At 43.1% G+C, this 15,060-nt stretch overlaps 1 protein-coding gene across 5 annotated transcripts in view; it reads right to left on the bottom strand.

Moving 5' to 3' along the window:
- Positions 1–15,060, bottom strand: part of ABCC4 (ATP binding cassette subfamily C member 4) — a 253,197-nt gene that overhangs the window by 28,967 nt on the left and 209,170 nt on the right. For 4 of the 5 annotated variants that reach the window (XM_045978081.1, XM_045978077.1, XM_045978078.1 and 1 more), the window contains 2 exons: positions 12,344–12,499; positions 1,559–1,648 (listed from right to left, as the gene is read on the bottom strand). In XM_045978081.1, the coding sequence (XP_045834037.1) occupies positions 1,559–1,648; positions 12,344–12,499 (246 nt within the window). The remainder of the gene's footprint in view (positions 1–1,558; positions 1,649–12,343; positions 12,500–15,060) is intronic. The other variant, XM_045978080.1, reaches the window with a different exon arrangement.

Consider the following 15,060-nt stretch of genomic DNA (forward strand, 5'->3'; position numbering starts at 1 on the left):
TCTGTTAAATAAATAAAATCTTTAAAAAAATAAGTTATGATCAAAGTTCTAAGATAGTTTTTATAGGATTTGTCTCCTAATGAACATTTCTTCATGGTCCTGGGACAATGTGTTTCTAGAGTAGTTTTACTATCTGAGAATCTATCAGGAGAGATCTCAAGCTCTGAAACAAACAGAAAAATAATTGACCAGTAATTCCTGTTTTATTAAGGTGTGTCACAATTGCACCATCAAATTTGTCATACGAGTTCAAAAGCAATTAATGTTCATCCTACTTTTCCTTAGGTTTGATGGCTAACTGTTCTGCCCACCTCTGGTCTTCTAGAATTTCACCAGGAAAGACCCACCAACTTAAATGAAATCAGAGATCCCTTGCTTTCAAGTAGGAAGGAGGTGAAGTAATCGGCCCACTTTAGGCAAATAAAATCCCTACGGTTATTGGAAAGCAGGGCGGGTGTGTAAAGACTCAGCACCGACATGCCTTCAGAAACCAGAACGACTGGCAGGAAACTGTCGGGCCTCCAACTCGGCCTGCTCACAAAGCTCATCTACAAACTGGAAGAGCTCAGCTTTCCCTGGAAGCATGACACTCAATGACAAACACATTAATGCAAAACAACAACAACGTGAGCCATCAGTCACGGGCTGTGTGCAACTGTTTTTAAAGAAATAAGCCACGTGGTCTCCAAATGAAAAGATCAAATACTTAGTACCTAATTATTAAGTGCTTTTTGAAAAGCCAAAGACTGAGCTAGGTGCTTCGAGGGTTTAGAAGTCTGCTTAAGGTTTAGAAGTCAGACATGGTTTCTGCCACTCAGGAGCTTAGAGTCAATTTGTAGAATTAGGGCAAGGACACAAAACAATTAGTGTCAAAACATACAAACCAACAGCATCCTAACAGCCTAAAACCTTCCCATGCAAGGGCAAGGAAATTCAAAGAAGTGGTCCAAATGGAAACACTATACAGATAATAGAAAATCCTCTAGAAATGAATATATCAGTATTAAAAACTTAGCAAAAGTTGCAGGGTTCTGTTATTTCCACGTACTTAGTGCATTAAAATTATGTTTGCCGAAAGTAACTGTTACACATTCGATTTAACTTTAATAAACACTTTCCTATAAATCCTCAAAGCATTTTATTAGTATAATCTCATTTACCTTTTCCATCAATATGAAAAACTCTTATTGTCTTCATTTAGTGGACGTTCCACAAGAACAGAGAAGTAAAATGAATGTTGCAGGTTAACTGGTCATTAAAACTCGGACCCATAATTACAATGTCCAGTTTAGTGCTTTGCTAAAGACAAGTAAGAGAATGTATCCAGCGGCTTTGGATTCCAGGAAGAAAATTACAATGAAAACATGAGACATTTTACTTTTGGTTTTCATCATCACCAGTACACACATTCTAAGTGTATCCAAGTCATCAACGCTCTCCTGGAAGGTGAATAAAGTGAGTTAAACCAATCCGTTCCCATTAATTACTCACAATGTTCTACAGGTACAGACATACAAACCGATGGTAACAAGTTTAATAATTCCATTTTATAAATTACCTCTGTTAAGGCATTCCATAGTTCCTCATCCGTATGCTCATTAAAGGGATCCAGATTTTTCCTCATTGTTCCAGTGAATAAAAAAGGTTCCTAAATATCCCAGAAGAGTGGACATTATTATATTCTCTTGTCATTTTATTTCAATGCTAATTCCAGAATTAAAATTTAAAACCAAAATTCACTATAATCATTAATAATACAGTTGCAAATATCTGTTCGGACAAAACAGTATCTCTATTAATTTTCTATTATACAAAGTGGGACCCAAAATATCTTCTGGAGCACTGAATGCTAACAAAAGAAATTGCTGAAATGTGTCATTTTAAGAAGAAACTGAAGAAGAGAAAGGACAATCTGGTTTTTAAAAACGCCTTACTAGCAATATCTGCTTACACAGGAAATACACAGATATGATTATTTCAGGAATGTTACATCAAGAGCACTCAGCAAGTTTATCGTCACTCTTGGTGCGACTCCAGAACAGAGTTCTGGAGTTCTGTTGATGGTTGTGACTCAAAGCAAAACTGGGAAGTATGTTCCCACGTGCACTGATGAAGAAGCCAAGATGTTCCCTCCATTGGTGGAGCTGTCTTCTGGGATGGGGAACCTCTTCCCACATAGGAACGGGATGCCCTCTTCTCTTGTCCTGAGAGAATGCAGACGAATGGGCCCAGCGGCGCCTCTGTGCGTCAAGAGATGCCTCTGCTTTTGTGGCAGCTGATCCCCACATTATCTTGTCTGTGCATCGGGATTACACGCCTCACAGAACCTCATCATTACCTGCAAGGGCAGGATAACCTGAAACCCATTGTGGCGTGTGCACTAAGGAAATTATTTGAATTGAAATAGCTCTTTCCCATTCACGTGCATGAGGAGGAGCCACAATTAAGTCACTCTCGCAGTATATGCCTCCGTCTGTCTGGGTTTCAGGAGAGAACCCGCTTCATGCAAGCGTATGCAGGCCACACACGTTTTCTTCTGGAAGGCTCCGGTTACCCAGGCCAAAAGAATATGGGCAGCAGGGAAGAGCCCAACTAGGTATTTTCAGGGAAGGGGGCAGAACAATGAGATGCACAGATGTGGAAACGGGAGGAGACGGGACTCTCCACAGGCATCCGAGGACGACTCAAGGGAATCACCTGCCTCAAATCTCGCCTGACAGAAACATGCCAGCCTCAAGGCAAAATCCAAATATTAAAAGACATTTTAAAAAGGACACTTTGTCTTTACAAAGTTGACTAAGCGGCCCATACACCTCAAGAGCACTGAAAAATCACTGGTCATACGATGTTTCAAAATAATTCCTGAACTAAAGGACCCCCAAGAGCCCAGGTCAAAGTCTTCCTTAAAACTACCAAGTTTAGGACCAAAGACTAAACCACCATCTAAGCCATGGTAAGAGTTCCCCGTCAGGGAGATAATAATTGTTGTCTTTGGTATTTGAAAGTCTTCATTCTACTCGAGAAGTTCTTCAGATTCTACTTTGTCTTACTCTTTATAATGATCAATTCCAACAAGAGTTCAACAAGCTAGGCGTTTTTCCTCCTCCATCTGATTCCCGGAAGCTTCCCAAAGAGAGGAAGGCTGTTACCCGTCCTCCTCCTGCCAAGGCTCTAAACCATGGCCAGTATCCGCTCTGGGGCCCAAACTCTGAGGACTGGGATTTGGGGAGGTCAAGAGGCTGAAAGAGAACAGGTTAAGGAATCAGCTTCAACACCAAAGAAGGAGGAGGAGGTCTCTTGGCTTCTACTAACCACAAGCCTGTCTGGATGTACAGGACCCAAATATGTCTGCCTTCAGGGGCTCTCATAAAGCAAACTCATGTCCAGTAAGAGGTCTATGATAGAGGGTCCGCCTGGTTTCCAAAGTACACTCTGCAGAGGCGTTACAAAAGCTAATCTACAAAAAAACTGCCTTGTGTTTAAAAGACAGAATTTCCTTCCTTTGTTAAATGCTGGAAGGGCCCGGGATTCCCAGGTTTGAAAGTCATGGTTTTGATGGTTTTAGAGAACGGGCACGGGAGCACACCTTTAAAATGCGATCACCTCGCTCACCACCAGGAAGGGTCTCTCTCATCACCTCCCTCCCCTTTTTCTCTTTAGGAAAAGGTCTAGAAAGGGATGACTCTCTCCAAAGACTGGGGGCTCCAACAGTGGGATTCTTTGCAGAAGGCTGCAGCTGCTTTACGCTGAGCTTGAAAAAGACTCCTCGGGTACCTGCAGGCCGTAGGGAGGTTGTGCTCATGTCAGCGAGTCACCGCAACCAGAAAAAGAAAAAAGTTAAATTTAACCATTTCCTACTGCCACTTAAAACTCTACTGTCAATCTGAAGGGATACAGTAGACGATTACTCATGTTTACTTAGCAGTCATCAGAAGAAAAGAGTTTAGTGGATTCGAATTATTTTTCTTTGTCATGACATGCCAAATATGTATTTCAAAATGAGTACAATTTCAGTCAAAACTTGAATGAAGGGAATGATTTATTAGAACATTAACTGATTGAAGCCGTATTTTTTTTTTAAACCAGCAGGCAATTTGTTAACAATGTCTGTTTTAATATGCCAATGTGTTTTATGCACGGTGTTCATTTTGGTTTCTATTCATTCTACTTTCATCCACGTGCCAAATAAGAAACCACTATATTATCTTCAAAGGTAGTAAAAGTGCTCACAGGAGACACATAGTGCAGAAGCAGATAAGGGTCAAATTAATGATCATTTCTGATAGATACTATATTTAAAGTACCCACCTCCAAGCCATGAAGTTAATAAACGAATCTTATAAATAAATGTTGTAAAAATGTTTACAGGCAGAACATGTCTGTGTTGAGATTTACGGCCGGACACACACCCTTCACGTAAACACAGAATACAGACTAAATATATTAGCCTAAGTATATTTTTTTCCGAAGGTACACAATTAAACCTCATTTAATAAGAGGTGGCTGGCTTGGCTGAGTTAGGAAAACAAATACTCTTGTTCTGTGTCATCTTTTAAAAAGAACCTGAGCTTCCAATCTGTTTTTCATCAGCTTAAAGTTGACTTTTTTTTTTTTATCCTCAGTGCCATATTCAGTAATGTTCTCCTTTGTTACCAACATAACACAAGTTCCTATCGGCCATGTGACCCAAAAATGGCCCTTCTGAGTCAACGCATTTAGTGGAGTAAATTGATAATCCCTCAACACAACTATAAGACAGAACCACAGTCCGACCGGGCCTTTTGTATACGCTACTGGAAGACAGACCGGCCGTTATCCTAAAAAGAAACCCTACCCACTAAGCTTCCAAAGCTTAAAATGACCCTGGTCCAAGACAAAAAAAAAAATAAACAAAAAAAAAGTACAAGTGGTTACAAACCAGGGAGATAAAGCACACTTTACCGGACCCTCATCATGTCAGGCCCCAGTTAGGAAACGGCCCTCGACTAAAATGTATCTTCCGGACTGGCTGCTGGACCCCTACGTCCTACCAGCTACATTTCATTTCTAACTGGAGGACCTTACGAAGGGCAGCTCGTATCCCTGTTCCGAGAATGAGAGTCACCTGAAGGAGCTTTAAATCTTGCTTTCCTTTTTTGTTTTTTTTTAATCCTGTAGCCTCTAAATGAACCGACCATCATCCATATTCAGAAGAAAAGAACATTGTTTGCCAACAAAGGAAAAAGAATTTAAGTCCTGTAAAGTCCTCTCTCAATACAAAAAGGTCAGGAGCTCCGGGGAAGCAGTTCCCCGGGCTTAATGAAGACTTCAGTGTCAGAAACAAAAGGCTGACTGCATTAGGCTACAATCCAGTTGTATTTCTTTACTAGTAACAGCATACCTACCTCTTCTCTTGCTGAGTTTTGTTCCCAACAAGGGGGTTGGGGGGAAAGAGAGAGAGAGAGAGAAAGAAAACCAGGTAAGAATAAATAAGTCTTAAAGAGACAGCTCTGGTGAACCTTTTCCACCTACGGAAGATAACCCAGGGAATGGAAATACCAAAGGAGCAGAGTGGATGGTTAAAAAAATACCTCGCTTTTGCTTTGATTCTAAAAAAGTCTATTAAATGTAAAAAATGAATCTGTTTAATCATGATAAAGAGGATAGCTGTTGATCTGTGCCAGCCCTTGGGGTGCAATCATAAATAATGAATTTGCATGGCATCACTTTTCAACTGAAAACATTTTCTTGGTGCCAAAAGGAAAGGAAGGGGCCTCAGATGTAGAGGATCCATCCAAAAGTTTTGAAATCCATTTTTCCAGATCCTCGCAGATAAGCAAGCTCGTCCCTAAATACAATCTCGTCTTGCTGATCTCTCTGGGGAACGGGTTTAACTATTTCAGGTCGTGAGCACAAAGGGAAGCGTCTATTTCGGCGACCTGTTCTGTTTGGAAGTTCAGAAAGTGCTTTCATCTTTTAAAATTTTTTTTTGTTTTTTGCTCATCCTTGCACTTACACAAGTGGCGAGTACATTCATAAGGGTTAGGGTTTTGTCTCTGAACGTTCCCTGCGGGATTGGCCCCCGACTGTCCCACCATGTGTCGCCACTTCTTTGCTGCTTGTTCGAATGTTGGTCCTGGCTGCGATCGCCTCTCTCCCAGGTCTGGTCTCTCACGGTGCGGTCAACGGGGACCAGGATGAGCCTGGGAGAGCGGGACCGCCTTGGAAGCTCACGGCTGCAGCCAGGTTCATGGCAAGCCTGGAGCTAGGGAATGACGCAGGCCTGTCTCAGCGAAAGCAGGAACACAAACAAACAAAGAAGCCCCGAAAACAAAAACAAAACCCCTCCATTCTCCTTTGCAGAAACTGATCCAAACTTCGCCAGCTCCCTAAAATCAGGGTGTTGAGACACAAGGACGCTGCTTCCTATTCATTTTGGGGGGAGAGGGATGCAAGCTGTCTGCTATGCTGCAGACAAGTAACTTTAAGGGCCGAGACCATCAGACCTTCCCACCTCCGCAGTCAGACACAGTACGGAGGACCGGCACTCAGGTCTAACAAGGTACGATTTCGAGTACCTACTCCTGAGGCTCGCCCACGACCTATAAATGAATTAACCCCTTTTCCTAAATCGATTTTCTTTTAGTGCTGAGTGTGCTTCAAGCCTTCCAGTCAAAGTCACAAGTGTTTCAGCCTTTCAAAACCACCACTGTCCAAATGGGAAAAACTGCACCAGGAGAAGTATCTTTTGACTTTGCTCTCTATTGACTCTCCTTCACTGTGGTTTCTGGGAATCCTTCTGGAGTGGGGTAGAAAACAATGGGTGAGATATTGGAGATCATCCCGTTCAAAAAAAAACCAAAAAAACTATACATATTTAAGTCAGACAGCCCTGAGCTCTGATTCTACCGCTCCGTAGCTATTGGACTCAGGGTTTGTCATTAACCAGCCCCACCAGCCTTCTTTTCCTTTCTGGAAAGCAGGGAGAAGCCAGTGGGACTGTTGTGAGCACTGGGGCCACCCGGGAGGCTCCAGGCCTGGGACTCAAACATCGCAGGAGCCCGGCCAGACAGGGGACCGTGAGGGAATGCGCTTTCTCAAACTGCAGGTGCGGCCAATGGGTCATGAAAGCCATTTTGTGCCTCATGACCATCACTCTGTCTTTTACACGAATGAGCACAGAATGGACATAACAGAAACTAGAGAGCAGAGCACGAGGAGGGACAGTGTGTGGGGGAATACGTGTTTCAGCATGTGTGTGTGCACATGTGTGCACGCAGGACCGTGAGACAGCAGGGCTGCTGTGGACGTATGTCCCCGGGACTCTGGCCCCCAGCACAGCGGGCCGCTGCCCGGGATGCAGAGGGGGGACTCCCCCTAAAGTAAACATGAACCCTGGCTCAGCCGCTTGCTGTTACGTGGGCTCAGCTCACAGTGCCTCCATTTGTAAATGGGTCCAACAATAAGGAGAACCACAGAACTGTGAGGAGGAAGTTGGGGGACAGGAGGGAGAGAAGCTGAAACACGCGAAGGTTTCCGCAAATGTCACGCGCTAGGAATACGTGTGACGTTTGTCCGGGATGACAACCAGCACCAGAGCGACAGAAATGAGAGAGACAGCCTCCAGGGGAGGCAGGAAATAGCCAGGCATGTGGGGAGAGCTGAGAAAACGGGGTCTTCACGGGGGACTGCACAGTATTAGCGGGGTACAGAGCAGTGGTCAGGAAAGAAGCCAGGTGGGCGAGGAGCCAGAAGACAAAAGAAAACAAGTGCTACTTCTCTTGTTCCTGGTGAGAAAAATGTTGGATAGGTTTTCTGTTTTGTGTTATCCTAAAATTCACATTGGGCTTATTACTTGTTTTGTTTCACCGTTTAAATTTATAGAACAAGTTGGTTTATGTGAAAAGCAAGAGATGTAAAGGAAATCACCAAGGACCACAAAAACATAAATTGAAAAGCACCTGTTCCTGCTTTTACTTAAGTAACAGTAATACTGGAAAGGTTAGTGCCCTGACCCTTAGTAATACTAGTACTACTTACGAAGCATTCCTGAGAGCAGGGCATTGGGCCACACACACTTTCTCATCCCATTACATCTTCAAGACACATCAGTGAGGCAGTAATTACTAGACCTGGTTTAAGGAAAGGACAGTGGAGCTTGGCCGCCAAGTGACGTCATCAAGGTCACTCGGAATAAAAACGTGGGTCATGTTGACCCTTGAAGATTCTATCCCGGGCTGCCTCCTGCAAGATTCCCTGAGACCCTTTACACATTCTGCACAGTCTCTCTAGACTCGCTTTCCTCAACCAACATCGCGCCTTAGAGACAGCAAGTGAGAAAAGAAAGATTCTGTGTTTACAATGGTTGGCGATCACTATCTACATGGATACAAAGCTTAGTCCTGTTTTGTAAGCACGGTCTCTGGAGTGTGCGCGCACCCCAAGCATGCTCAGAAGTAGGGTGGGAAGTTATGGAAGAAAACCAAAACCTGGTGATGTCAAGGGGTATTTAGTCTTTGCTCAGATGTGCTTCCAGAACATTAGTGGCAGAGCCAAGAATCATCTAACGTTATTTCTTTATTTATACAGTTCTTTTATGTACACAAGCATACAACCATTTCTTATTAAGAAGCATTAAAAATAATGTGGGACATGTTCCTCGATCCTTTCATCCAAGGACATGAAAGTACTTCACGGACACACCTTTCGCTTCTGCTAACTAATCTTATTTGGCCCATTTCAGAGATGGGTACAACCAAAATATAAAACTTGGGAATTTCAACTCATTTATTTTCTACTGTAATCACTAAGTCATGAATTTACTAGCCAGAGGGAATTGTTAAATACAGGGACTGAATGTGCTGAAAATGTCTTTCCATTTTTCCTGAAAAGGGAGAGGTTTTAAAAAATTTTTTAGGGGGGGGCGCCTGGGTGGCTCAGTGGGTTAAAGCCTCTGCCTTTAGCTCAGGTCTTGATCCCAGAGTCCTGGGATCGAGCCCCACATCAGGCTCTCTGCTCAGCAGGGAGCCTGCTTCCTCCTCTCTCTGCCTGCTTCTCTGCCTACTTGTGATCTCTGTCTGTCAAATAAATAAATTAAAAAAATTTAAAAAAAAAAAATTTTTTTAGGAATGCCTAGGTGGCTCAATCAGTTGGGCATCTGCCTCAGCTCAGGTCATGATCCCAGAGTACTGGGATCGAGTCCCACAGTCCTGGGATCGAGTCCCACATCAGGGTCCTTGCTCAGTGGGAAGCCTGCTTCTCCCTCTGCCTGCCTCTCTTTCCTTCTCTCTGGCAAAATAAATAAAAATCTTTAAAAAATTAAAAATAAAAAATTTTTTTAGAATGGACAAAATAAGTGAAGGGGATTAAAAGGTGAACTGCCTGTCCTGTGCTGACCATTTCATTATGTATATAAATACGGAATCACTGGGAGGTACACCCGAATCTCATACAATTACTGTATGCCAGTCTTCAATTAAAAAAGAAGAAAAAGAAAAGCACAGAAGCATCAGGACAGGAGAGCTAGGAGAGATTTTTTAAATTGTGGTAAAATACATTAATACTAAATTTACCACCTTAAGCATTTTTAAGTGACCAGTTCAGGAGTATTTAAATATATTCACATTGTTGTGTAGCTATCCCCACCAGCCATCTCCAGGCCTCTTTTTATTATTCCAAACTGAAACTCTGTACCCATTGAACACTAACTCTCCATCCCTCCCTCCAGCCCCTGGCAAACACCACTCTACTTCCTGTCTCCATCAAACGGACTCCTTAGGTAGCTCATATAAGCGGAATCATACAGTATTTGTCCTTTCGTGACGGGCTTATTTCACGAAACATAATGTCCGCGAGGTTCATCTCTGCTGTAGCTCATGTCACAATTTCCTTCCCATTGAAGGCTGAACAGTAACAGTTTACTGTGTGAACACACCACACTTCATCCATCCACTCATCTACCCAAGGACCTGCAGACTGCTTCCGCACTTTGGCTCTTGAGAAGACTACTACTATGAACACGGGTGTACAAGTATCTCTTAGAATTTCTGCTTTGGATTATTTTGGGTGTATATTCAGAAGTGGAACTGCTAACAGGATATGATAATTCTATATGATTGTTCATAAGTGACTTTATTTTTCATTTTCTGAGAAAACTCCATTTTGTTTTCCTCAGGGGCTGCATTTTACATTCCCACAAGCAATAAAAAAGTGTTCAAATTTTTCCACAACCTTGCCAGCAGTTGGTTTTTCTGTTGTGTTGTTTTCTTTTCTTTCTTTATTTTTTTTTTTAAGATTTATTTATTTATTTATTTGAACAGAGAGAGAGAGATACAGTGAGACAGGGAACACAAGCATGGGGAGTGGGAGAGGGAGAACCAGGCTCCCCACCGAGCGGGGAGCCTGATGCGGGGCTCAATCCCAGGACCCCAGGACCAGGACCCAAGCCAAAGGTAGATGCCCAATGACTAAGCCACCCAGGTGCCCCTGTTTTGTTTCCTAAAGTATTCTCTATACCCAACATGAGATTCAAACTCACAACTCTGAGATTAAGAGTCACATGTTCTACTGCCTGAACCAGCCAGATGCCCTAGTCTTGTCTGTTTTACTGAGAGTAGTGACTCTAACGCGGGGTGAAGAGGCATCTCATTGTGGTTCTGAAAGGAATATCTTGATTTTGACTGTGAAGTTACTTAGAATAATAATTCCCATTATTTCAGAGGCCTGTGGTAGGCAGCAACAGCTATACTCAATCTTAAGATGAAAGTCCATATTCTCCTCCATTCTGGGTGCTTTTTTTTTTTTTAACATATTATTTATTTATTTGACAGACAGAGATCTCAAGTAGGTGGAGAGGCAGGCAGAGAGAGAGAGAGAGAGGAGGAAGCAGGCTCCCCACAGAGCAGAGAGCCCGATGCGGGGCTCAATCCCAGGACCCTGAGATCATGACCTGAGCCGAAGGCAGAGGTTTAACCCACTGAGCCATCCAGGTGCCCCTCTACACGCTTTCTAATAAACAGGCACGCACGAGCTCTTTATATCCACGTGCCAGGAAGCACATCTGCCCGGCTTTGTCTCTTTTCCTATGTTTCTCAAGTGTGTGTATGTGTCTGTGTGTATAAGAGAGAGAGAGGGAGAGAGTTTCTCAGCTTCTTTTGATAGGCAGATGATTGTAGAGTATAACAAAACCCCAAATTAAAACAAAAACAAAACAAAAATCAGCTAAGTCTGGAGTTGAGTATGTGTAACTGCCAAAGCAGAGGGCAGAACGAAGACCAGACCCCAGGGCTGCAGGCCTCAGGCCACTGGGCACGGGGCCTACGCTGCCCTTAGCTACATACTTGGAGGACAGCATTTGCTCAATACATAATTTTTGCATTTTTATTGAAACTGAATGGATCAACCACAAGGAATGACAGGAGCTTGGACTGTGTGTAATTCAATCTCTGGAAGGTATCCTGAAAGTCTCATTTCTATTAAGAAGCAGAATAAGAGGGCGCCTGGGTGGCTCTGTCCGTTAAGCGACTGCCTCTGGCTCAGGTCACGATCCCGGAGTCGTGGGATCGAGTCTCGCATCAGGCTCCCTGCTCAGCAGGGAGTCTGCTTCTCCCTCTGACCTTGCCCCTCTCATGCTCTCTCTCATTCTCTCTCAAATAAATAAATAAATATTTCGAAAAAAAAAAAAGAAGCAGAATAAGAAAACAGACTCAGGTCCCGGGGCAGGAGAAGCACTCCACACGCAGGAAGCCAGGCTTCACAATGGCTCTGGGCGGTGGTGCTAGGAGCTGCCTCATGGGGGAAAGAAACTGAGGTCCAGAGAGATGGCCCTCCTTATCCTGTGCTCTTCTCACTATTCTCTACTGCCTCCTGGTCACCATTAACTTACTAGTGGCCAATTCGAAGTCCCCCAAAGCATCTCCAAGCACAGTGAGGCCCCAAGCCCAGCGGTTTCACGTCTCGCCCTCCCTGGAAACAATTACCTTTGAAAAGTCAGTTTTATCTCCTACAGCAAAATTGTATCACTAAAACACTTAAAATGCATGTTTCCCTATAGTGGCCTCTCAGGGGCTAAACAAATCATTTGTGGTTTCCTTTTCAGAATTAGGTGTTTATCAGTGGATAAAACTGTGGTACCTGGGGAAGTCTTGAGTCCAGAAATTTCTCTGGTACGTTATTAAACCTAACACACACACACACACACACATAACCCGGTATCAGATAAAAAATACTTGCTGTTAAAAATATACCCTACTGGGGCAAAAGGATCAACCCTTCATTTTTTCTTTAAAAAAGGCAGTAAAATTAGAAGCAATTAAACTTGAGTTCCATTACAAAAAGAACACAAGAAATGCCCTGACTTGTATACCTGAGGTATGATGGACATTTTCTTCCTTAAATCGTGAAGCCCGATTTCAGTTGTCAAGATCTTATCAATCCAAATTTTACCTTCCGGTTCTGACAATCTAAATAGGGCCGAGATGAGGGAACTTTTTCCAGCTCCTGTTCTTCCCACAATGCCGAGCTGTAAAGAGATTCAGGAGGGATTAAGCATAACAATAGGCCACATACCTAGAAGACACTACAGTTGTTGAAGATGGATTAAGGAAGTTCTATATTGAATGTGGCCAGAAAGAGTGTCTCAACTTTGGCACTTTTGACATTCTGGGCTAGATCATCCGTCATTGTAGAGAGTTGTCCTGTACCTTACAAAATATTTATCGCCGTCCCTGCTCTCGGCCTACCAGATACCAGAAGCACCCCCCAAATTGTGGCAACCGAAAATGTCAAACACTGACAAATGTCCCTTGTTGTCTGGGGGCCGTGGGCGGGGGGAGGCAGGCACTGTCCTTGGGTGAGATCCATTTAGTCTAAAGAAAAGTTAAAAATAATACCATCAGGGGCACCTGGGTGGCTCACTGGGTTAGGGCCTCTGCCTTCAGCCTCAGGTCATGGTCCCAGAGTCCTAGGATCGAGCCCCACATCGGGCTCTCTGCTTAGCGGGGAGCCTGCCTCCCTACCTACTTGTGATCTCTGTCAAGTAAATAAATAAAATCTTTAAAAAAATAATAATAATACCATCAGCCTACTGGCAGTGAAAAACCAACAATTTCCTCAGCAGCTAGTAAGTCGGTTTTAAAATCAGCATTATTCCCAGTGTCTGCATATTTTGAACCTGAGAATTTCCTGGAGAGTTTTATATAGATATCAATAAGTGAAAAGCGTTATACACAAACAAGTAATCATTTTCTCAGAATTCTACCACCTAAGAGGAATTACTCTTTGGGAGAACAACCAACACATTTCTGGCTATTACATTCTGTCTTGAAAGGAAATACCTTAAAATTTTAAAATCTAAGTCGCAGGGTTTTAAAAAACAGTAGCCGGTAGCTGAAATACCCCTAATGAGCTCATCGTCGTCATCAACAACAACACAAATAACATTTGCTTTTTATAGGGGGCCTTTCATCTGAGCAGTTCAAAAGGCATTTTGCAAAGTAATTAATACTCACAATTACCCCCCTGGGAAAGATACGTGTCCAGTATCAGTCTGGTTATTAGAACCAAAGCAGAGAGAAATTAAATGCGGTGACAAGATCAAAGCGCCAATATAAAGCAGGTAAAATGCCAGTCAGGAACGAAACTGTATTACATAAAATTGGTTTTTAGTTGTGAGCATTTAAACCTGTATGCAGAAACTGATCTTTTTTTTTTTTCTTTTTAAACACCAATGAGCTTGCCCAACACTTAGCTACAAATTCCCTGGTGGGAGCTTCCCAAGAGATGATGTCATCCCAACTAGCTATCTGGAATCAATGACGGCTTTAAGACATGCTTTCGAGCATTTGTAAATTCAGTACATTTTTAAAACTCACCGCTTTCCACAGAGAAGACCTTTTCTGAGCACTGATTCTATGCTGGGAACTTTGCATATCATCTCAGTGGAATACTTCCAAAGCCTTAAAGCTTCACGTGGATAACTACTGATGGTCTCTCAAAAAAGAGCCTACCTTTATAGGGATAAATGTAACGGAAGTGGCTTTGGCTAATTTTATCATCTGTTTATCATCATTTCACAGATGGGTCATTTTCTGCCCATCGGTAGGTCCAAATGCACACACGTCACACACACACACACACACACACACACGTATTTATCTCCTGGGTTCCTCAATGTACATTGAGGTAAAGTTGTTCTCAAATGTGTATCAAGACATATCACAACACAGGCACAAATTGTGTCTCTGAGAATGTGTGGATGTTCCCAGGCTTTCATCACTCCAACTAAAACCAACCCATCGGTGCAAACTAGAATGTTTGCAGACTTTTCATAAAGGGCCAGGATATGGCAGGGGGTACGGAGGGCTGCCCACGACCACAGGACTGTGATCTCCAAACTCAACTGAGAATAAACACCAAAAGGCAATTCAAAGAAAACCGGGTTCTAGCTATCTCTCTCTCCTGTTCAGTCATCCAAACGGCAGCCCGAGTCATTCGCACTGCACCAGGGGGCTGTACCAACTTCCCATGGAGAATATCTCCACTCTCAGTAAGTTTATACACGCAAAACCAAACAGATACTTCAAGATATTCTCATTTATGCTGATTTACAATTAACCCTATACATTTTCCCAAAAAGGCTAAGGGTTTCTGACAACCACAGCAGCACGTGAGACATCCCCCCACCCCCATTTGAAAATTTTTATTGGCATGATGACATTGAGACATTTCTATCTGGATCTCTACAGATCAAACTCAACATGATTAACAGCCGATTTCCCTTTCAAAACAGCTGCTTTTTCTAACTTCCCCATCTTAATCCCGTATCTTCTTTTCTAGGCTCGTGGGCTCAACATGTTTACCCTACTTCCAGCTCCTCCCTGCCCAGGACGGCACCAACCCCTAAAGAGTCTACCTCTGCAAGCTTTCCTGACTCAGTCCATCGCCAGAGCGCAAGGCTGCACGGCATCTGAAAACACAAAACCAACTCCTCTTAATTATAATCAGTGCAAATGAATGCAAAAAGTCAATGGCTATTAGTCAACCCCAGCACTTTGATTTAAAACCGTTCTTCAGATGACAGAT

Source organism: Meles meles, chromosome 14, assembly GCF_922984935.1.
Source record: "Meles meles chromosome 14, mMelMel3.1 paternal haplotype, whole genome shotgun sequence".
Lineage (NCBI taxonomy): Eukaryota > Metazoa > Chordata > Mammalia > Carnivora > Mustelidae > Meles > Meles meles.